Source organism: Rhinopithecus bieti, unplaced genomic scaffold (assembly GCF_001698545.2).
Source record: "Rhinopithecus bieti isolate Rb0 unplaced genomic scaffold, ASM169854v2 scaffold_37505, whole genome shotgun sequence".
Classification (NCBI taxonomy): Eukaryota; Metazoa; Chordata; class Mammalia; order Primates; family Cercopithecidae; genus Rhinopithecus; species Rhinopithecus bieti.
In genome coordinates, this window is record NW_016815797.1 from 894,970 (window position 1) to 919,264 (window position 24,295).

At 39.5% G+C, this 24,295-nt stretch overlaps 1 protein-coding gene across 3 annotated transcripts in view; it reads right to left on the reverse strand.

The window, feature by feature from the left end:
• The window catches only part of CENPP (centromere protein P), a 279,336-nt gene that overhangs the window by 222,436 nt on the left and 32,605 nt on the right, over positions 1 to 24,295 (reverse strand). For all 3 annotated transcript variants that reach the window (XM_017853698.1, XM_017853697.1, XM_017853701.1), the window contains exon 5: positions 3,764 to 3,860. In XM_017853698.1, coding sequence (XP_017709187.1) covers positions 3,764 to 3,860 — 97 coding nt within the window. The remainder of the gene's footprint in view (positions 1 to 3,763; positions 3,861 to 24,295) is intronic.

A 24,295-nucleotide genomic window follows, 5' to 3' on the forward strand; every position in this document is an offset into this window, starting at 1 on the left:
AAATTATACCACCAAGATCCAGAAGATATCAGAGGAAATCATTAGAGAAAGTAAAAATATGCTGCATCCATTATATTCATCATGTTTCATTCTTGACACTAATAATTACAGAAGCTTTAAATTTTAAAATAATTTACTACTTACTAACATTGCTGAAACTAAAGACATACATAAATGGAAAGGTATCTTGTGTTTATGGATGGGAAGATTTAATGCTGTTAAGACAACAATACTATCTGATATGATATGCAGACTGAACACAGTTGTCATCAAAATCTCAATGATGCTTTCACACAAATAAAAAAGAATTCACCTTAAAATTCATACGAAACCTCAAGAGACTCCCAAACAAACAGAAGAATCTTGAAAAGAAGAATAAAGATAGAAGATTCGTATTTGCTAACTTCAACATTTACAACAGAGACACAGTAATGAAAACAGTGTGTGGCTGAGCGCAGTGGCCCACACCTGTAATCCCAGCACTTTGTGAGGCTGAGGGGGGCGAATCACTTGAGGTCAGGAGTTCAAGACCAGCCTGGCCAACATGGTTAAACTCCGTCTCTACTAAAAATTCCAAAAAATTAGCCGGGTGTGGTGGCGGGTGACTGTAATCCCAGCTACTGGGAGGCTGAGGCAGGAGAATCACTTGACCCGGAGGCAGAGGTTGTAGTGAGCTGAGATCGCACCACTGCACTCCAGCCTGGGCAACAGAGCAAGACTCTGTATTTAAACAAAAAAAGAAAACAGTGTGGTACTAGCATAAGTACAGACATACAGACCAATAGAATAAATTAAATAGCCCAGAAATAAACCCTTCCAAACAGGGTCAGATACTTTTCAACATAAGTACAAAGACTATTCAGTGGAGAATGCCAGTCTCTTCAACCATGGTGCTGGGAAAACTGGATATCCATATACAAAAGAATGACATTGGACACCTACCTTATGTAATATTAAAAAACGAACTAAAAGACCTAAACTTAAGGGTTAAATTATAAAATTCTTAGAGGAAAATACAGAGGAAAACCTTTATGACATTGAATTTGGCATAGAATTACTTGGATTTGTCACCAAAAACACAAGTAAAAAAGAAAGAATAGATAAAATGGTCTCCATCGAAATTTAAAACTTTTGGGAGAGATTTGTTAAAGGATACAAAATTACAGCTAGGTAGGAGGAATAAGTTCTATACCATTGTAAGATGACTATAGTTAACCATAATGTATAGTTTCAAATAGCTAGAAGATACTGATGGTTCCCAACACAAAGAAAGGGTAAACATTTAAGCTGATGGAAGTGCTAATTACCCTGATCTGATCACTATACATTATACATATTGAAACATCACTATGTATCCCATGAATATGTAAAATTACTATTAGTCAATTAAAAATTAATTAAAAATTTCTCATCAAAGGGCACTATCAAGAGTCAAAAGACAACCCAGAGAAAGTATTCTGAAATCATATATTTAAGAAGAAATTAATATCTAGAATATATAAAGAACTGCACAATTCAACAACAAAAAACAACCCAATTCAAAAATGGGCCAAGGACTTGCAGAGACATTTCCTCAAAGATATACAAATGGCCAACTAGCACATAAAAATATGTTTAACATCACGAACCATTAGGAAGATGTAAATCAAAACCACAATGAGATATCACTTCCTACCCATTAGGTTGGCTACAGCCAAAAAAAAAAAAAAAAAAAAAAAAAGCAGAAAATAACAGTTATTAAAGTAGTTGTAGAGAAACTGAAGTACTTGTGCTTTGCTGGTGTAGAATGGTACAACGCTGTGGAAAAGAGTACGCGGTTCTTCAAATAGTTAAACATAGAATTACCTTATGATCCAGCAATTCTATTTCCAGGTATATAATTACACTTAAAAGAACTGAAAGGGGCGCAAACAGATATTAGTACATTAATGTTCACGGCAGGATTATTCACAATAGCCAAAAAGTAAAAACAACCAGTGCCCATCAGCAAATGAATGGATAAACAAAATGTATATACATTTAATGGAATATGATCCAGACTTAATAAAAAAAAAGGCAGGGGGAGGGCACTGGGCTTGGGAGGCCAAGATAGGTGAATTGCTTGAGCCCAGTAGTTCGAGACCAGCCTGGGCAACATGGCGAAACTGCATCTCTACAAAAAATACATAAATTAGCTGACATGGTGGCATGCGCCTGTAGTCCCAGCTACTTGGGAGGCTGAGGTGGGAGGATCACCTGAGCCAGGGACAGTCAAAACTGCCATGAGCTGTGATTACAACACTGGACTACAGCCTGGGCGACATAGTAAGACCCTGTCTCAAAAAAAAAAAAAAAAAAAAAAAAAAGAAATCTGACACATGCTACGACATGGAGAAACTTTGAGGACATTATGCTAAGTGAAAGGTCAATCCACATATATGAGGTACCTAGAATACTAAAATTCATAGAAACAGAAAACAGAACAGTGGTAGCAAGTGCTAAGAGAAGGCAGGAATGAGGAGCTAATGTTTAATGGGTATGTTTCAGTTTGGGATGATGAAAAACTTCTGGAGAAAGATAGTGGTGATGGTTACAAAACATTGTGGATATTGGTGATGGTTACAGAACAATGGGATTGGTTTTTTCCACCCTAGTAATGTTAAAGCTAGCAAAGACCAGCTCCTAGAAGGTCTCTACCCTCCACAGGAAAAATACACCAATTATACCTCCATACCTGCCTGGAAAGCAGGTAGAGTCATATCAGCTTTGGAAATGGAGACTAGTGCTCCCATTTTCCATCATCCATCCAAATGCATAAGGAAACAGCAACATTAGGTGATTCATTTATTACCGTAACAGCCAGCACACTCCCCGGTCATTACTGTATTGTACCACTTGCGAAGCAGAAATATTTAATTTTTCTGGCACAAGACTACATATGATAAAATATAACAAAATCATGAGAACACCTCAAGGTACTGTAGTACAGAACTGCCCATGTTTCTTTGTGGAAAAAAATCCTAGGCCTGACAGATTTTATTAGCTCAACCAAACAGAATAAATAATAATAAAAAACAATAGAATCCCAAATAAAGGAGAGTTAGTACAAGTCCTAAAAACAACAGTCATGACCTGGTTAGGCTTTTGAGGGAATCTGAACCTTGAAATATTATTTAAGTTGACTTTCGGAACTGGTTTCTGTGTGGATTAATGCTGTCAATAATTTGATGCTATCCAAATGAGTAGAACCTGAGGTATTACAATGCCACCAAACTTAAATTCAGTTATGCCCGAAAACAAAGAAAGAGAATAAAAAGAAGTACTTTAAAGTACCCACATCAGGCTTTAGGAAGCATTACTTCACAAGAATCAGGCTTTGGTATTTAAACTCGAAATGTACAATTGAGAAGCTGAAAACACAGAGTCTGGCTCAGGAAGTTAGCAGTATACCACTACATGATAAGCCTGCTGTGATGACATTCTTTATTAACATTTGTTGTTTTACTTCAAGTACTCTTGAAAGAATGGTTTTTCAAAATGTGCATTTTAAATAAATTTGAATATAACCACACTTCTTTCAAGACATTCCACAATATAAACTGTGTGCTGATTTATACAGAAGTAATCCTCCTCCAGTTATGCCAAATAATCGCAAATTCCAAAAGTCAATGGGAATATTTTCTACTGTTTGAAAGCTTTTAAGAAAAGGATGTACGGATGAATCCCCAACTAATATCAGCTTTGTTTTCCATATATGTTTAAATTAAAAAACTTCAGACTTTACCTTGAAATGTTTAAACGTGCGCTTACGATATTCAAACCACTCCACAAAAAAATGCAGGCTTCGAAAAAACATGAACAGATCTTTTCTCTCTTCTGCTCTGTAGGAATAAATGATTCTCTGATTAATAAATATCATTAAATGATAGACCCAATCTAGCTTTATTTCTTATTTTTCCTTTTCATGTATCCTACACTAAAACCAAAAACTACTTGATGTAGTTCTACTTATCAATTCCTGCACTTGTGTGTGTGTGTTCCTCTGGTATGACTGCTAATGCTACTTTCTCAGCCTAGAATACCCCTTTTCCCATTTTCAAATGTTTAAGTCTACCTATTATTCAAATCACTCAAATGCCACATTCCCTGAAATTTTATTTGATGACTGTAGTATAATAAAGAATAATGAAGAATAGACAGTATGTAAGTGCCAGTTTCTGGCGCAGTGCTTTAAATCCCTTGGAACTTCCTGAGTGACAGATGTGTCTTTGTTATGCTAATGAGATGTCTCATAGTGGCTCCTACACACTGCAGACTGGAGGCGCTTCACCAGGAAAACACATCGAACACATCACCAAACACATCATTTGAGGGCTAACCAGAAGCATGGCAGAGCTTCTTGGTTGGTGAATACACTGACGTGCTGGGAGGATAATGTGCCTGGATTCCACAAGGAATCTCTGTCTCCCCAACCCCCAGACCTTTGTCTATGCATTACTTCCATTTGGCTGTGTCTGGGTTGTATCCTTCATAATAAAATGCTAATTATAAGTATAGTGTTTCCATTAAGTTCTGTGAGTGGTTCTAGTAAGTTATTAAACCTGAGAGATTTGTGGGAACTCCAGAATTTATGGCCAGTTGGTCCTAACTGCAGGTGGACCCTGACACTTGCAGCTGGAGTGTGAAGTGGAGACATTCTTGGTGAAGACCTCTGCCTATAACCTGTAGGGTCTGTTAGTGTGAGAACTGAACTGAGCTGCAGGACATCCAGTTGGTGACAGAGAACCATTGTCAGAACAATCACCACACCACCACACCACATATCCTATTCCCTAACAGTTAGAAATAATCTCATTCCTTTGCGTATGAGAACTCTCACAGGAATGAGTCTTAATTCTCATAACAGTGCATCTATATTAATAATGTAAGCCACATACACCACAAGTGACTTGAAGGCAAGAACCACGTATCATTTAATCATTCATTTGATAAATGATTGTGGAAGTTGAGTTTCTGTACCAGTCATGATAGAGAGTAAGCATATGCTACCCCAATGCTTCCATTACCTACAATTTAAAACCATGGACACAGCACATAAAGCAAACATCAGAAACTCTGAAATGTGGAAAGAAGAAAGCAGGTCAGGTAGAGTCTTCAGCAATCAAGGGAGGACCTGGAAATGAATTCCTTAGGATTTATTTTTGCCTCCTGTATATCCCAGTCTGTACACAGGAGCAAACTGCAACCCAGAATTACCAAAGCGTACATTAACAACAACAACAACCCAAAAGGCCTCGGGAAAGACCATTCCTTCTAGCCAATGGAGATCGTGCAAGATGAAAAGAAACAGGCCTGGCAGAAGGGAACCCTAATGCCAAAGAGGAGCTGTGCCGCTTTCACTCCTAATCAGGCACTTTAGCCACAGAAGCCACAGAGGCTGAGGTGTGAAGCCTGTCGACTATCACTGCCAAAAATAAGAAAAGCAGGCAAAGCAGAGTCCTCACCTCCCAAACGGCTACTGCTACCAGAAAGACTGAGAGAGGAAGTTTTGTCAGCTACCCCTACCTAACACCAAGCAAACGTAAGCAAAGAAAGGATGTCATTTCTGTTCTCGACCAACATGGCAGCTGCACACACAGTGGGGTGCTCTGTTAACTCTCCACACTCTGCACTTAAGTCATCCCAAGAAGAGATAAGGGAGAATCAGAGAAGAGGAGCCTTCAGACAAGAATCTTTTACATCTGTTTATGAAGTCCTAAATAACCCATACATAAAACAAACCAGAATCTACACAGAAAAAAATACTGAGAACTGAATTATAGTGTAGAATAATTTCCAGAATTCACATTGGCCTTGGGATAGTACATGAGTGGGGCAGACCGCAATAGGATACTGAACTACAGACTAAAGTGGGCTGGGGTGTGCTTTTGAATTAGAAATGTATCAATAAAGAACAACAACAACAACAAAGTGGCAAAATGGGAAGTGCTAGGGGTCATCCTGTCTCAGAAACACTGAAAACTATTGCATAGCTGTCAGAATCACTTTTACTGGAACGTGGGAAGAGAGTAAAAAGCTTACAACTAAGAAAACAATCAGGAAAAGAGCAACTGAAAAAGGGTAAGAGCATTTTGTAGTATTGTAAAATACCCTTGCCACACTCCCTACCTGGCCACAGTAGCAGTCTTAAAGATAGCAAGCTACTTTACTAGCCCGAGAACCTAATCCTGACAACAGTCAAAGGGATCTCGTTCCCAAGGAATTGTTTGTCTTGACTTGGCTTCCAAGTAAAAGAGATCTCATTCCCAAGGAACTGTTTTGATTCAAGGGTCTGACTGCATTTCAGCTAAGTCAGAACTTTGTTGCAATTGATACAGGAGCTAGAAAAAAATTATTTAGGTAGATAGCGAGGGTTAAGGAGCCCTCAGCAAGGCTTCCCTTTCAATAAAAAGCAGCCCCCAAATCATTTCTTTTCTAACAAAGAGCAGCCTGAAAAACAGAGCTGCAAACATAGATAAGCAAGCTGGAAGCCTGCACAAGTAAAGGCTGTGCAATAGAAAAGGAAGCAGTGTCTGATTTACATAAGGCATGAAAAATTGGTCAGACCAGGTGTGCCACTTGCATAGGATGTGAAGAAGCTGGCCGCCCCACCCTAACCTTTTATTATGCAGATGGGTTCTCTACCTGGCCAGCTCCATGTTGCCTGCTTTTTTACTGTAACATACCTGGCTTCCAGGTAGCCCTGGAAACTTATCCTGTTGAATGACTAGCGGAATTACTAGCTCTGGAAGCCAGGTATGTTAAACATGGAGGCTCCATCTTGCCCTTTTTTTTTTTTTTTTTTTTTTTTTTTTTGAGACGAAGTCTCACTCTGTCGCTCAGGCTGGAGTGCAGTGGTGCGATCTCGGCTCACCAAAACCTCCGCTTCCTTAGTTCATGTGATTCTCCTGCCTCAGCCTCCCAAGCAGCTGGGATTACAGGCGTGCACCATGATGCCTGGCTAATTTTTTTGTGTATTTTTAGTAGAGACAGGGTTTCACCATATTGGCCAGGCTGGTCTCGAACTCCCGACCTCAGGCGATCTGCCCACTTTGGCCTCCCAAAGTGCTGGGATTACAGGCGTGAGCCACTGCGCCCGGTCTCCATCTTCCCTTTTCTTTGTCACCACGTGTACAGTAAAAAAGCAGGCAACATGGAGCTGGCCCGGTAGAGAATCCATCTGCATAATAAAAGATTAGGGTGGGGCAGCCAGCTTCTTCACATCCTATACAAGTGGCACACCTGGTCCTACCAATTTTTCGTGCCCTATGTAAATCAGACACTGCCTCCTCAAGCTGATCTGTAAAACCTGCATTGGACTGCGGAAGTGGCAACCTGTTGCAGGAAGTCAGGGACCCTGAATGGAGGGACCGACTGAAGCCGTAGCAGAATGACATAAATTGTGAAGATTTCATGGATATTTATTAGTTCCCCAAAGTAATACTTTCATAATTTCTTATACCTGTCTTTACTGTAATCTCTGAACATAAATTGTGAAGATTTCACGGACACTTATCACTTCCCCAATGAATATCCTTGTGATTTCCTATACCTGTCTTTTATCTCTTAATCTCATCATCTTCTTTGTAAGCTGAGGAGGATGAATGTCGCCTCAGGACCCTGTGATTGTGTCAACTGCACAAACCGTTTGTAGAGCATGTGTGTTTGAATATGAAATCTGGGCATCTTAAAAAAAAGAACAGGATAACAGCAATGTTCAGGGAACAAGAGAAGTAACTTTGAACTGGCCGCCGGTGAGCCAGATGGAAGAGAGCTATATTCCTCCTCTTTCATAAGCAAATAGGAGAAATATCGCTGAATTATTTTTCGCAGCAAGGAACATCTCTGAGAAAGAGAATGCGCCCTGAAGGTAGGCCTATAGACGGCCCCTTTTTAAGGCGTCGTCTTTTAGGGTCAAAGCCGAAGGGATGAAATAAGCCCTGGTCTCCTATAGTGCTCCCAGACTTATTAGGATGAGTAAATTCCCACCTAATAAATTATGGTCAGACAGGTTATCTGCTCTCAAACCCTGTTTCCTGGTAAGATGTTATCTATAACAATGTGTGCCCGAAACTTCATTGGCAATTTTAATTTTACCTCATCCTGTGGTCCTGTGATCTCGCCCTGCCTCCATTTGCTTTGTGATATTTTATTACCTCGTGAAGTATGTGATCTCTTGTGCACTCCCTCGCCTTTTGAAAATCGCTAATAAAAACTTGCTGGTTTTATGGCTTGGGGAACATCACGGATCCTGCCAACATGTGATGTCTCCCCAGACACCCAGCTTTAAATTTCTCTCTCTTGTGCTCTTTCCCTTTATTTCTCAACCCAGCAGAGACACTTAGGAAATAGAAAAGAACCCACGTTAAACATCGGGAGTGAGTTCTCCCGATAGCAACCCATTTTCTCCAGGACCCCTCTCTGTGCAGACAGTTCTTCTCCTTCTTTCACCTATTAAACGTCCACTCTTAACCTCACTCTGGTGTGTTCATATCCCGGTTTTCAGTGGCTGTGGGACAATGAACCTTGAGTATTACCCCAGACAACATGAAGACATAGCTACACAGGGGATATTTTTCAAAAATACTAAAAGGCAAATTAACAAATCGCTGCTATGTAGGGCAAAAGAACAGTTGAGACAAACAACAGATATGCTGAAAGCCAAGAGAAGAAAAGGTAGGGAATGAGAATCTTTGGGGGATAAAGTCTTGGAAAAAGCGCTCAAGTATACCAGGGAATTAGAAAGCCACTTGAATGCTCAGGGCAGAATGCATGCTTAGAAGAGAACTGAGGGGAGCATAACTTCAAGCTCTGGCTAATCACTAGGCTAAGGACAGGACTAAGGCAGGGTTGTGAAAGACCTGGCTCAGCACTGAAGTAGTGTCCCCATACATAAACAAAATGCATAGGCCTGGAGACGATATCCTTTTTTCTTTTTTCCTTTTTGCCCATCATAATATTCAAAATGTACAGTATTTAATGACAATAACAAAAACTAAGCATGCAAAGAAAAAAGAAAATATGGCCCAGTCACAGAAAAAAAAAAAAAAAAGAAATTAACAGAAACTTATCCTGTTGAATGACTAGTGGAATTACTAGGCTATGACTTTAAATCAACTGCCTTAAATATGTTTAGAGAACTCAAGAAAAATCAAGAGAACAAAGTATGCAACAAACAGGAAATGTCCATAAAGAGAGAAATTTTTTAAAAAGAAATAGAAATTTTAGAACTGAAAAGTACAACAAATGAAATAAAAAATTCACTCAAGGGGCTCAACAGCAGATTTGAGTGGGCATAAGAATCAGTAAAAATGGCCGGGCGTGGTGGCTCATGCCTGTAATCCCAGCACTTTGGGAGACCGAGGTGGGCAGATCACAAGGTCAGGAGTTTGAGACCAGCCTAGCTAATATGGTGAAACCCAGTGTCTATTAAAAAAATACAAAAATTAGCTGGGCGTGGTGGCATGTGCCTGTAATCTCAGCTACTCGGGAGGCTGAGGCACAAGAATCCCTTGAACCCAGGAGGCAGAGGTTGCAGTGAGCCAAGATCATGCCACTGCACTCCAGCCTGGGCAACAGAGCGAGACTCCATCTCCAAAAAAAAAAAGAATCAGTAAAAATGAATGTAGGTCAAGTGAAATTATCCAGTCTAAGAAAGAGAAAGAAAAAAGAATGAAGAAAAATAAACAGAGCCTAAGAGACTTGTGGGACACCCAGAAAAGTACTAACATATACATAATGAAAGTCAAAGAAGGAAAGTTGGAAAAAAAATGGGAGCTGAAATTATATCTTGAGAAATAACAGTCAAATCCCTCTGGATGAAAAAGTTAATATACACATCCAAGAAGTGCATAAACTGCAAACTGGATAAACTCAAAGAGATCCACATCAAGAAACATTATAGTAAATCTGTTGAACTCCAAAGAGAGAGAATCCTGAGACTGATATACAGCAAAACTATCTCTCACAAAGGCAATAAAAATTAAGACATTCCCTGATTAAAGAAAGCTGAGGTCTGTTACTTGCAGACTTGACCTACAAAAAAATGCTCATGGGAATTCTTCAGGCTGAAAGGAAAAAACACTGGACAGTAACTGAAAACCATACACAGAAATAATGAACAATGGTTACATAGGTAAATAATAAAGAAAGTATCACTGTATTTTGATTAAGCCCTCTTTTTCCCATATGATTTAAAGACAAATGCATAAAACAAAAATTACAAATCTATGTTAATGGCCAAACAATGTATAAAGATGTAATCTGTGACAATCACAATATAAGGGGTAGAAACAGAGATATAAAAAGCAGAGTTTTTGCAAATTATTAAAGGTATTATTAATACCAATCTAGTTTAGCATTCATTTAAACTAGGTTGTTATAAGTTTAAGATATTACCTGTAATTCTCAAGGTATCCACTAAGAAAATAACTAAAGATTGGGAGGCTGAGGTGGGCGGATCACCTGAGGTTGGGAGTTCAAGACCAGCCTGACCAACATGTAGAAACCCCATCTCTATTAAAAATGCAAAAATTATCTGGGTGTGGTGGCGCATGCCTGTAATCCCAGCTGCTCGGGAGGCTGAGGCAGGAGAACTGCTTGAACCCAGGGGGCAGAGGTTGCAGTGAGCCAAGATCACACCATTGCACTCCAGCCTGGACAACAAGAGTGAAACTCTGTCTCAAAAAAAAAAAAAGAAAAAGAAAAAAAAATTAACTAAAGAATACATCGATAAGGAAAGGAGAAGAGAATCAAATAGTACACCATAAAAATCAATTAAACACAAAAGAAGGCAGTAATGGAAGAATAAAAGAAAAAATAAAGAAAACAAATACAAAATAGCTGGGCATCATGGCTCACACCTGTAATCCTAGCACTTTGGGAGGCCGAGGCAGGACGATCACCTGAGGTCAGGAGTTTGAGACCAGCCTGGCCAACATGGTAAAACCCATCTCTACTAAAAATTAAAAAAAAAAAAAAAAAATTAGCTGGGCATGATGGCAAGTGCCTGTAATCACAGCTACTCAGGAGGCTGAGGCAGGAGAATTGCTTGAACCCTGGAGGCAGAGGTTACAGTGAGCCAAGATCATGCCACTGCACTCCAGTCTGGGTGACAGAGCAAGATTCTGTCTCAAAATACACATACACACACACACACACACACACACACACAGAGAGAGAGAGAGAGAGAAAGAGAGAGAGTAAATGGCAAAATAGCAGAAGTAAATATTTCCTGATCAGGAATTGGTTTAAATGTAAATGGATTAAACTCACCATCAAATGGCAGATATTGGCAGAATATTTATTTATTTGTTTGTTTGTTTGTTTGCCACTGCTGGAACAGGAGAGCAAGCCAGTAGCATTCCAGCAACTGGGGGTAGACCAAGCCAGCACCATAGATACATTTTCAGGAAAAATATCGTCCCTCACAAAAGTAAATGCAAAAAAAGAAGTGCCTTAATAGGCAGTATATGTGCAGATATCAACATAAGGGAACAGGTACATGAAAAGCAAGAAAGCACGACACCTATAAAGAAACACAATAATTATTTAGCGATAATCAAAAAGAAATTTCAGAAATCTCAGATAAAGAATTCAAAACATTGATTTTTTCTTTTTTTGAGACAGAGTCTCACTCTCACCAGGCTGGAGTGCAGTGGCGTGATCTCGGCTCACTGCAACGTCCACCTCCTGGGTTCAAGTGACTGTCATGCCTCAGCCTTCTGAGTAGCTGGGAGTACAGGCACGCATCACCACGCTCAGCTAAATTTTGTATTTTTAGTACAGACGGGGTTTCACCATGTTGGCCAGCATGGTCTTGATATCTCGACCTTGTGATCCACCCGCCTTGGGCTCCCAAAGTGCTGGGGTTACAGGCGTGAGCCATCACGCCCGGCCTCAAAACACTGACTTTTTTTTTTTTTTTTGAGATGGAGTCTCATTCTGTCTCCCAGGCTGGAGTGCAGTGGCCGGATCTCTGCTCACTGCAACCTCCACCTCCTGGGCTCACGCCATTCTCCTGCCTCAGTCTCCCGAGCAGCTGGGACTACAAGCGTCCGCCACCACGCCCAGCTAATTTTTTTTTTTTTTTTTTGTATTTTTAGTAGAGACAGGTTTCATCATGTTCACCAGGATGGTCTCAATCTCCTGACCTCGTGATCTGCTCACCTCGGCCTCCCAAAAAACACTGATTTTTAAAGAAGCTCAGTGAGATACAAGAGAAGTCAGAAAAACAATAAAAGAAATCAGGAAAATAATTTGGGATATGAATGGTAAATATATCAAAGAGATTGGTATTTTTAAAAGAACCAAACAAATTCTGGAACTGAAGAAATCACTGAAGGAAATATAAAATACATTTGAAAGCTTCAACAATAAACCAGATCAGGCAGAAGAAAGAATCTCAAAACCTGAAAACAGATATGTTGGTAAAGCCCAGTCAGAAATATATATTTTTTTAAATAAAAAGAAATGGGGTCTCACTATGTTAAAGAGGCTGGTCTCAAACTCCTAGCCTCAAGTGATCCTCCCATCTCAGCCTCCCAAAGTGTTAGGATTACAGGTACGAGCCATTGTGCCTGGCCAAATTAAAAAGCAAAAAAGCCTTTTGACGTTTGGGACTACATGAAGTGACCAAATTTACAAATTAGCAGTATACTCAAGGGCAGAGAAACAAAGAAAGGATTAGGAAACCTATTTAATAAAATAACAGATGAAAACTACCCAAGTCTAACAAGAGATTTAGACATTCAGAAACAAAATGTTCAACGACCTCAAAGCAAATGCAATGCAAAAAGATCCTCCTCACAGCACATTACAATCAGACTGTCTAATGTCCTATTTAAAGAGCAAATCCTACAAACAGTAAGAGAAAGGAGTCTAGTCGCCTATCAAAAAAAAAAAAAAAAAAAAAGAAAGAAAGAAACAGAAAAGAAAAAATCCCAATCAGACTAACAGTGGATTTCTCAGGAGAAAACTCTCAGGCCAGAAGAGAATGGAATGATATATTCAAAGTATGTGAAGAAAATAACTGGCAACTAAATGTAGGCAACTAAATTCTCATTCATAAATGAAAGAGAAATAAAGTCATCCCAACACAAATGCTGAAAGAATTCGTTACCACTAGACCATGCTCAAGGAAGTCCTAAACTTGGAAGCGAAAGGATGACATTTACCATCACGAAATCACATGAAAGTGTACAACTCACTGGTAAAGAAAACGTATAAAGCAAGAAAATAACTCAGACAGTACCACTACAAAAATCTACCAAACCACAATGACAAACTGAAGAGAAAAAGACAGGAACAAAGAATATATAAAACAACAGAAAACAACAGTATGACAGGAACAAAGCCTCCCATATCAATAATAAACCAGAACATAAACAGATTAAATTCTCTTCTTAAAAGATATAGAAAGGTTGAATGGATTCAAACATATTATCCACCTAGATGCTGCTTACAAGAAACTCACTTTAACACTAAAGACAAATATAGACTGCAATTAAAGGGATGGAAAAAGATATTCCATGCAAACAAAATCCAAAAGCAAGTAGTGGCTATACTTATATCAGCTAAATGAACTTTAAGTCAAGAACAGTTTAAAAAAAAAAAAAAAAAAGGCAAAAAAAAAAAAAGGCCCGAGGCGCGGTGGCTCAAGCCCTGTAATCCCAAGCACCTTTGGGAGGCCAAGACGGGCGGATCATGAGGTCAGAGATCGAGAGCCCATCCTGCTAATACGGTGAATACCCCGTCTCTACTAAAAACATACAAAACTAGCCGGGCGACGAGGGCGGGCGGCCTGTAGTCAGCTAACTCGGGAGGCCTTGGAGAACAGGAGAAATGGGCCGTGAACCCGGGAGGCCGGAGCTTGCATAGTGAGCTGAGAGCGCCAACCTGGGCACTCCAGGCCTGGGCGGCAGAGGCAAGACTCCCGTCTCCAAAAAAAAAAAAAAAAAAAGACAGTTCCACCTTGGTAAATCCAGCACTCCAGATTTTTTTTTTTTGTTTTTGTTTTTTTTTTTTTGAGGAATTGGAGTCTCACTCTGTCGCCCAGGCTGGAGTACAGTGGCGCGAGTCTCAGGAAGCTGAGGCAGGAGAATGGCTTGAACCCGGGAGGTGGAGGTTGCAGTGAGCCAGGATCGTGCTACTGCACTCCAGCCTGGGCAACAGAGCGAGACTCCATCTCAAAACAAACAAAACAACAACAAAAAAATACAAGTAGGTCATTATATAATAATAAAGGAGTCAGTTCAGAAAAAACATATAACAATTCTAAATATATATATACACCCAATATAGGAGCATCCAGATTCATAAAGCAAATATTCCCAAATATAAAGAGAGAGCTAGATTGCAATACAATAATAATTGGAGACATCAACAGCCCTTTCACAGCATTAGACAGATCATCTGGAAAGAAAATAAACAAACAAAAAACGTTGAATTTAAATTGGACTTTAGACCAAATGGACCTAAGAGACATTTACAAAATATTCTATCCAACAACTGCAGAATATACATTCTTTTCATCAGAACGCAGAACATTCTACAGGACAGACCACATGACAGGACACAAAACAAGTCTCAACATTTTTAAAAATCAAAATCGTACCACGTGTCTTCTCAGGACACACTGGAATACAACTAGAAATCAACACCAAAAGGAACCCTGGAAGCTATACATATACATGGAAATTAAACAACATGTTCCTGAATGATCACTGGGTCAACAAAACAATTAAGACAGAAATAAAAAAATTCCTTGAAATAAGTAAAAAATGGAAACACACCATACCAAAATCAGTGAGATATAGCAAAAATGGTGCTAGGAGGGAAATTTATAGCAAAAGTTTCCTCACTAGGAGGAAATTTATGCTGACATCCAGAAGGTAAAAAGTTATATAAACTATAAATCTAACAATGCACCTCAAGGAACAAAGCAACAACAAACCAAACAGAAAATTAGCAGAAGAAAAGAAGTACAAAAGGTCAAAGCAGAACTAAATGAAACAGAGTAAAAAAATAAATAAATATTGCAAAGGACCAACAAAACAAAAAGTTGGTTATTTGAAAAGATAAACAAAATTGATAAACCACTAGCTAGACTAACCAATAAAAGAGAAGACCCAAACAAATTAAATGAAAATGGAGACAATACAAACGAGACTACAGAAATAAAAAAGATGAGAGACTATTATCAACAACTTATAATGACAAACTGTAAAACCTACAGGAAATGGAAACATACAATGTACCAAGATTGAAACAGAAATAAATAGAAAACTTGAACATAATGAGTAGTGAGATTGAATCAATAAAAAGTCTCCTAGGTTAGGTGCGGTGGCTCACGCCTGTAATCCCAGCACTTTGGGAGGCTGAGGCAGGTGGATCACCTGAGGTCAGGAGTTCAAGACTAGCTTGGCCAACATGGTGAAAGCACCTCTCTACAAAAAATACAAAAAATTAGCCAGGAACGGTGGCGCGCCACTGTATTCCCAGCTACTTGGGAGGCTGAGGCAGGAGAATTCCTTGAACCTGGAAAGCGGAGGTTGCGGTGAGCCGAGATCATGCCACTACTGCACTCCAGCCTGGGAGACAGAGTGAGAGACTCCATCTCAAAATAAAAAAATTAAAAAAAAAAAAAAACAATAAAAAGTCTCCTAACATAGAAAAGACCAGGACCAGAAGGAGTAACAGCCGAATTCTATCAAACATACATAGAAGAACTAATATTAATCCTCCTGAAACTATTCTTACATCATCAAAGAGGAACTTCTCCCTAACTCACTGCAAGACGCCAGCTTTACCCTGACAGTAAAACCAGTTAACGACACACACACACATAAGAAAACTACAGTCCCATATTCCTGATGAACATGGATGCAAAATCTTCAACAAAGTAACTAGCAAACCAAACCCAACAGCACATCAGAAAGATAATATATCACGATCAGATGTAATTTATACCAAGGATGCAAGGATGATTCAACATATACAAATCAATAAATGTAATATATCATATCTACAAGATATAAGGAAAAAATATATAATCTCAATTGATGCAGAAAAAGCATTTGATAAAATTCAACATCCTCCCAGGATTCAAACACTTAACAAACTAAGCATGGAGGGCATATACCTCAAAATAATACAGGCTACATACAAAAAACCCAAGCTAACATCACACGGAACAGGGGTAAAGTTGAAAGCCTTTCCTCTAGAAACTAGAATAAGACTTCTACCACTCCTATTCAACATATGACTAGAAGTCCTAGCCAGAGCAATCAGGCAAAGGAAAGAAATAAAAGGCATGCCAATTGGAAAAGAGGAAGGTGAAATTGTCTCTTTTTGCTTAAATGATCTTATATCTAGAAAAACCTAGACTCTACCAAGAAACTCTTAGATTTGATCAATGAATTCAGTTAAGTTGCAGGACAAAACCAATGTACAAAAATCAGTAGTGTTTCTATACATCAATAACAAATGAGTCATCTCATGCACATCCCAGGCTCATTGCTTTGAAGAATACTGTTAAAATGACCACATTGTCTAAAGCAATCTAGCAATTCAGTGCAATCCTAGCCAATCTCTAGAGATAATCAACAATTTGCCCTTGAGTGAGCTTTTCAAATGCAAAACAACCAACCCAGAATCCACACCTCCAAACACCTCCTTTACCAGGTTCTCTCTTTACCAGTTCTCTCCAGTATCCACCTGCTGTAATCACCCCGGGGCCATGTACAACAGAGTTAACTAGGGACAGGTCCTCTGACCCAGAGCCCACTGAAATTATTCAAACAAGCCAAGCTTAAGCCGGCTTACACTGCCTCAACCATTCCTTCCCACAGAAACCACAATAAAAGCTCTTGCCCATAGATTCCCCTCTCCTATTTGTCTCTTGACTGACCCCAGTGCTCCTCATGTAGCCCCCATGGTGTGGTGTGCCTCTCCCTCTTGTGAACTGTAACTACGTTTTTAACGGCAATTGTCTCTTAATCTGTTAGCTTCACTATATTATTAGTTGTTAATAATAATAAAACCTATTAAAATAGGCTCCCATTTATTTATTTTTAGAGATAGTGTGTTGCTCTGTCACCTAGCCTCGAGTGCAGTGGCATGATCGTAACTCACTGTAACCTGGAGTTCCTGAGCTCAAGTGACCCTCCCATGTCAGCCTCCTGAGCAGCTACAGCTACAGGCAGGCAGACCTGGCAAATTTTTTTCAATTTCTTTTTTTGTAGAGACAGGGTCTCACTATGTCGCCAACACTGGTCATAAACTCCTGGGTTCAAGCGATCCTCTCATCTCAGCCTCCCAAACCACTAGAAGTACAGGCATGAACCTCTGCACCTGGGCCATTTATTCTTAAATTTTAGATATTAACCATGCAGTGCATATGAACATAGATATATGTCAAATATAAGCTGCTGATTCCTGTTAGTAGCCAAAAAAACTACCACAATATATAGACACCAGAGGTGAGATTTATTTTCTCCACATCTGGTCACTCAAAAGGTTCTGTAACAGATGATGAACTCATTGGGACTGCTTCCCAGAGAGACCTCATGAAATTGGTCTTCACAGCAGCTATAGTTATATTTTTATGAAGGTGATTAATTTGGTGCAGCTCTTGATCATTGAATAAATGGCCCCATGAAGCTGCTTCGAAGTTAATTTTGATAAAATTATTGGAAGCTGGAATACAGGCTGAGTATCCCTTATCCAAAAATGATTGGTACCAGAAGCATTTCAGATTTTGAATTTTTTTCAGCTTTTGGAACATCTGCATGCATATAATGAGATCTCTTGGGGACAGTGTCCAGGTCTTGGAGGTAATTTTACACAATATTTTAAATAATTTTGTGTGTGAAACAAAGTTTATGTACAATGATCCATGAGAAAACAAAGGTGTCACTATCTCAGCCACCCATGTGGATGATCTGTGGTTATTTAGCATCATCATCATTCCTGATTCTGAATTTATGATACCAATAAGCAATAATTTTCTTAACTTATTCACACATAAGAACTTAACAGTAAAAAAAATGACATGTCATTAAATAGTGAAAAATAATGTATGCAGTGCAGTATCACCAAAATACCAGTTACCAGCTTCTAAAAAACAGCAACAACTGGCCGGGCGCGGTGGCTCAATCCTGTAATCCCAGCACTTTGGGAGGCCAAGGTGGGCCGATCACGAGGTCAGGAGATCGAGACCATCCTGGCTAACACGGTGAAACCCCGTCTCTACTAAAATACAAAAAATTAGCTGGGCGGGGTGGCGGGCGCCTGTAGTCCCAGCTACTCCTGAGGCTGAGCCAGGAGAATGGCGTGAACCCGGGAGGCGGAGCTTGCAGTGAGCCGAGATCACGCCACTGCGCTGGAGCCTGGCGACAGAGCGAGACTCCGTCTCAAAAACAAACAAACAAACAAAACAAACGGCAACAACTAACAATGGTAGGCTTTCAGTCTCCACCTATGATGCTGTGTTTTGATTAAAATGTTACTGTAGGCCAGGTGCGGTGGCTCGTGCCTGTAATCCCAGTGCTTTGGAAGGCGGAGGCGCGTGAATCACCTGAGGTCAGAAATTTGAAAACAGACTGGCCAATGTGGTAAAACCCCATCTCTACTAAAAATACAAAAATTAGCTGGGCATGATGGAGGGCACCTGTAATCCCAGCTACTCGGAAGGCTGAGGCAGGAGAATCGCTTGAACCCCGGAGGCAGAGGTTGCAGTGAGCCAGATCACAACATTGCACTCCAGCCTGAGCAACAAGACTGAAACTGCGTCTCAAAAAATAAATAAAATAAAATAAAATAAATAAAATAAAATAAAATAAAATAAAATAAAATAAAATGTTACTGTATACTGTATTTTATTTTTTTAGGTGAGAAGAAACGTAAGAAGCAGTTGTGGGACCAAGAAATGGGTTCTCTGGGGATGAGGAGGCATTCTGCTGGATGGCTCTTGTAGAATCATTTTTAATTGTTTCCTCCAAAGGCTAGGCACGGTGGCTCACGCCTGTAATCCCAGCCCTCTGGGAGGCTAAGGTGGACAGATCACTTGAGGACAGAAGTTCTAGACCAGCCTACCCAATATGGCGAAACCATGTCTCTACTAAAAATACAAAAATTAGCTGGGTGTGGTGGCGTGTGTCTATAATTCCAGCTACTCGGGAGGCTGAGGCAGGAGAATTGCTTGAACCCCAGAGATGGAGGCTGCCGTGAGCCTAGATTGTGCCACTGCACTCCAGCCTGGGAGACAGAGTGAGACTCTGTGTCAAAAAATAAATGAATACATAAAAATAAAATAAATGTTTCCTCCACGGTTATCTGCCTCATTAACAACAGTTTTTGTCTTATTAATCTAGCTTTGATTTTAGAATCTGACATGATTTCTTGTTCTGTTATGAATGCATGCTGCTACCATAGCTGAAGGGAGCTGGGAGGGTCTTTTTCCCTTGAGGATGTTGAATGAACTGTGTTGTACACTTCCGTTTTGACTGCAACCTGTCACAAGTCAGGTGTGGAATTTTCCACTTAAGGTAATCATGTCAGTAATCAAAAAATGTCAGATTTTAGAGCAGTCTGGATTTCAGATTATAGATGTTCAACCTGCTGAAATTCCATGAGATCTCCTGGGGAAGTCAGTACCAAACTAACTAAATGGTGATCCTCTCAAATAATGTCCTCAAAACAGTCTCAGATGTTTGAAAAAATGAGCATGTGTGCGTAATAATCACTCCTATTTGTCTACGATGATGAATCAGAGGAATAATTTCTTCCCAAATCTCTTCCAGGTATAACTTTTTATACTTTTCTGTGTTTTACTTTAAAAATAATGCCTTTTAAAAGAAAAGACCACAAATACTGAAGAAAGCATCTGGCACATAAAATTCATTACTGAGGACTCTAACAAGATCAGTTGAGTGACCTGTAAATAGTGGTGGGCATATATACTTACTAAAGGAGTTTAGGAATCTGTGCCACAAGTAATACCAAACAACAAGCAATCTGTAAAATGAAGTAATTTCATGTCTAGTGGGTGGCCCAAAGCAGCAGTGTTTTGTCTATCTGGTTTCGCTGAGAAGGATTCCCCAAGTGCTGGCAATCATCCCATGTTATAAAGAAGTGATCTAAGTTGTGGATGTTCTTCTACAGCTCTATCATTCCAATTCCAGTAAATTCCATCATTTCTCAGATATATTTTACTCTTTAATTCATAAATTTATAAGGTTTTAGAATGGGACAGAACCCCGGAAATAATTTTTTTTTTTTTTTGAGACAGAGTCTCGCTCTGTTGCCCAGGCTGGAGTGCAGTGGCGCCGTCTCGGCTTACTGCCAGCTCTGCCTCCCAGGTTCACGCCATTCTCCTGCCTCAGCCTCCCGAGTAGCTGGGACTACAGGCACCCGCCACCATGCCTGGCTAATTTTTTTGTATTTTTAGTAGAGATGGGGTTTCACCTTGTCAGCCAGGATGGTCTCTATCTCCTGACCTCGTGATCCACCCGCCTCGGCCTCCCAAAGTGCTGGGATTACAGGCGTGAGCCACTGTGCCCAGTGAACCCTGGAAATAATTCTATTCAGTTCTTTCATTTTGCAGATAACTCCACAGAGATTAAACACCTTTTCTAATTCAATGCTGTTAGTCATTAGTTTAAGAAAAAAAAATAAATGAAATACATAAAGGTACATTGTCTTCATTATCACAAATTTATAATTTACACGAGGATAAGAATAGTTATAGGCTGGGCACAGTGGCTTACACCTATAATCCCAGCATTTTGTGAGGCCGAGATGGGGTAGATCACCTAAGGTCACGGATTTGAGACCAATCTGGCCAACATGGTGAAACCCCATCTCTACCAAGAATACAAAAATTAGCAAGGCGTGGTGGCGGACGCCTGCAATCCCAGCTGCTCAGGAGGCTGAGGCAGGAGAATCGCTTGAACCCAGGAGGTGGAGGTTGTAGTAAGCCAAGATTGTGCCCCTGCACTCTAGCATGAGTGACAGCATGAGACTCTGTCTCAAAAAAATAAAATAAAATAAAATAAAAAGGAGTAGTTATAATGTAAGGCATAATTTGCTACATTTTTGATACATTTTTAGAGAGTACCTAGGGTTGATAACCAACTGACATGATCAGGCCAGGCAACCTCCTCCATGTAGTATGTCACATTCTCAATGAGGCCTTCCCCAATCAAGCTATTTAAAAATGGTACCTTCCCTCCTCCTGTGCATGGCAATCTCCCATCCTAGTTTATTTTCTCCCCACCACTTATCGATATCTCATCTATTATTTATTTTACTTATCTGTTTTGTTTATTGCCTGTTTCCCCTACTAGAAAATAAACCTCTTGAATTTATGAAGACGGGTTTTTCTTTTGTTCACTGCTATATATTAAGCACAACAACAGTGCTTGGCTGCAGAATAGGCAACACCTAACTGCCAGGTAAATGAAGGAATACTAGTGACTTGTCTGTCTAATCTCTGCTTAATTTCAGGTCTTATATTTTCAAGTAGTTTGTTAGATGATTCACTCAAGAACTGTTTGAACACCAACCATGTACAAGGCACTCTCCTAGGTGACCTGGGGCTAATACTACCCCTCCTTCTCCCCTAGAGTAGACATTGTATGCATTTATATTCCCATAGCATGTACTCTACCATCAATTACCATGTATCACTGGTTTTGCACATACACTAGGTTGTAAGCTTCATAAAATTGAAAATTATCTTGTTCATCATTGCATTCTTAGAGACTAATACAATGCAAAGTATATAATATGCTTTTAACATACATGTATTTATTTATTTAAAAGTTTACATACAGTAAAATTCACTCTTTTTCTTAATTTTATGATTTTGGCCAAATGAATAGAGTTGTGTATCCAACACAACAACCAGTTCCATCCATGCAGGGGAACATAAAGAAGAAGCACAGCAAATGTACTGTTAAGCCACAAGACAACAGACAAATACCTCTAAAGTACTCAGGAGAAAAAAACCCAAAGAACCAAAACAGTCAACCAAGGATTCTATACCCCGAATGGTATCTTTCAAAACCAAAAATGAAATAAAGACTTTTAAGACCAAAATCATAGAAAAAGCTAAAACTCCATTAAAAGCAGAACATCGGGCCGGGCACAATGGCTCACATCTGTAATCCCAGCACTTTGGGAGGCCAAGGCAGGATGACCGCTTGAGCCCAGGAGTGTGAGACCAGCCTGGGTCACATAGTAAAACCCCCATCTCTAAGAAAAAAATTTTTTTAATTGGAAAAAAAAAAAAAAAAAGCAGGATTCACTAGAAAAAACAATAAGATTGGCTGAGTACAGTGGCTCATGCCTATAATCCCAGCACTTTGGGAGGCCAAAGTAGATGGATCACCTGAACCCAAGAGTTCAAGACCAGCCTGGGCAACATGGCCAAAACCCATCTCTACCAAAAATACAAAAAATTAGCTGGGTGTGGTGGTGCGTGCCTGTGGTTCCAGCTATTCAGGAGGCTGAGGTGGGAGGATGACTTGAGCCTGAGAAGCGGAGGTTGCAGTGAGCCAAGTTTGCACCACTGCACTCCAGCCTCGGCGACAGAGTGACACTTCATCTCAAAAACCACACAAACAAACAAAAAACCCAAACAAACAAAAAAACCAATAGGATTGAGCAAATGAATAACTTTGTTGATATTTCTAGGGGCCAAGTTTCCCAATATGGAAGAAAGGATGTAGAAATGTGAAATGACAGTATGTACATAAACACACACACCCTATAAACTGGGGATAAGCTGGAGTAGAAATGGACGCCTTGGTGTACACTCACGGTTTTGTCAATATTTATAGTCATGTGTAGCTTAATGACAGGGATACTTTCTGATAAATGCATTGTCAGATGATTTCTTTCCTATAGGAACATCATACAGTGTACTTACACAAACCTAAATGGTACAGCCTACTGCAAACCCAGGCTATATGGTATGGCCTATTACTCCTAGGCTGTAAACCTATACAGCATTACTGTACTAAATGCTGTAGGCAGTTGTAAAACAATGTTAAATATTTGTGCATTTAACATATCTAAACATAGGAAAGGTACAGTAAAATACAGTAATGTAAACATGAAACTACCTTTGTATATGCAGTCTGTCACTGATCAAAAAGTAGTTATGTGGCACATGACTATTAGTGCACATGAATATTATATGAATCATGATTTCTTATATACAGGTTTGTGTGTGTGTGTGTGTATATATGTATAAATACATATTTTCTAGTACTGTTTGTTGAAAGAACCAAGAAGCAAAGACACTCCAATAGCAATGAACAGACCTAGTGTCAGATCTCAGTCTCTAATACCATTTCCCACTAAAAGAAACTCTGGTTCCTCAGAAAAATTGCTGAATCTACACCTAGGGCAGGACAGGTATATTGTAAGCCTGGAAAATCTTTTAATGACAGAATATGAGGAAGTGCTCAAAAATATAATAAGGAATTAACACATGGATTCAGGAGCCAGCTTAAAGAGATTCCCTCTGATCAAATCCGAGATACTTTGAGCACCAAAATAAATAAGAAGAGATTATAAATCGTTGGAAAAAAAAAAAGAAATGAATGAATCCATACATATTATAAATATGGATACATATACATACATAGAGAATGGTGATGTATTTCTTAAGCATAATGCCAAATGCCTACTGAGAAATGTGGAAGAAGTGCTAGAGTTGAAAAATCATCATTTTACAAACATCACAGTAGTGAGTAGATAAGGCAAGAATCATCAGTAGATGCTAAATTGAGGAAGGAATATTAATAAAGAGTAGTAACTGTGTGGTCATCAAGTGTGTCCCCACAGATTGCATATTAGAGCCAAGGGAGAAAAAATTAGTTATCATACAGTGCAGAAATGTTAACAGTTTCATTGAGTGAAAAACTTAGTAAGTATCAACTATGAGGGACAGCTATGCTGAGAAGGACAAAATATCATCTATGCAGAATTTGCCTAAGAAGGCATAGCCTCAACTGATCACAATATAAGATCAAAGGCAAAATAAGAAATATTTTATTGGGGGAAAAAAGTAGAAAGAAAAAGAAACAAACGTGGAAAGAACTTTTGTTTTAGAGACAAGTCTTGCCCTGTGGCCCAGGCTGGAATGCAGTAGCATGATCATAGCTCACTGCAGCCTCAAATGATCCTCTTGCCTCAGACCCTCAGGTAGCCAGAACTACAGGAATGGACCACTATGCCAGGCTAATTTTTTTTTTTTTTTTTTTTT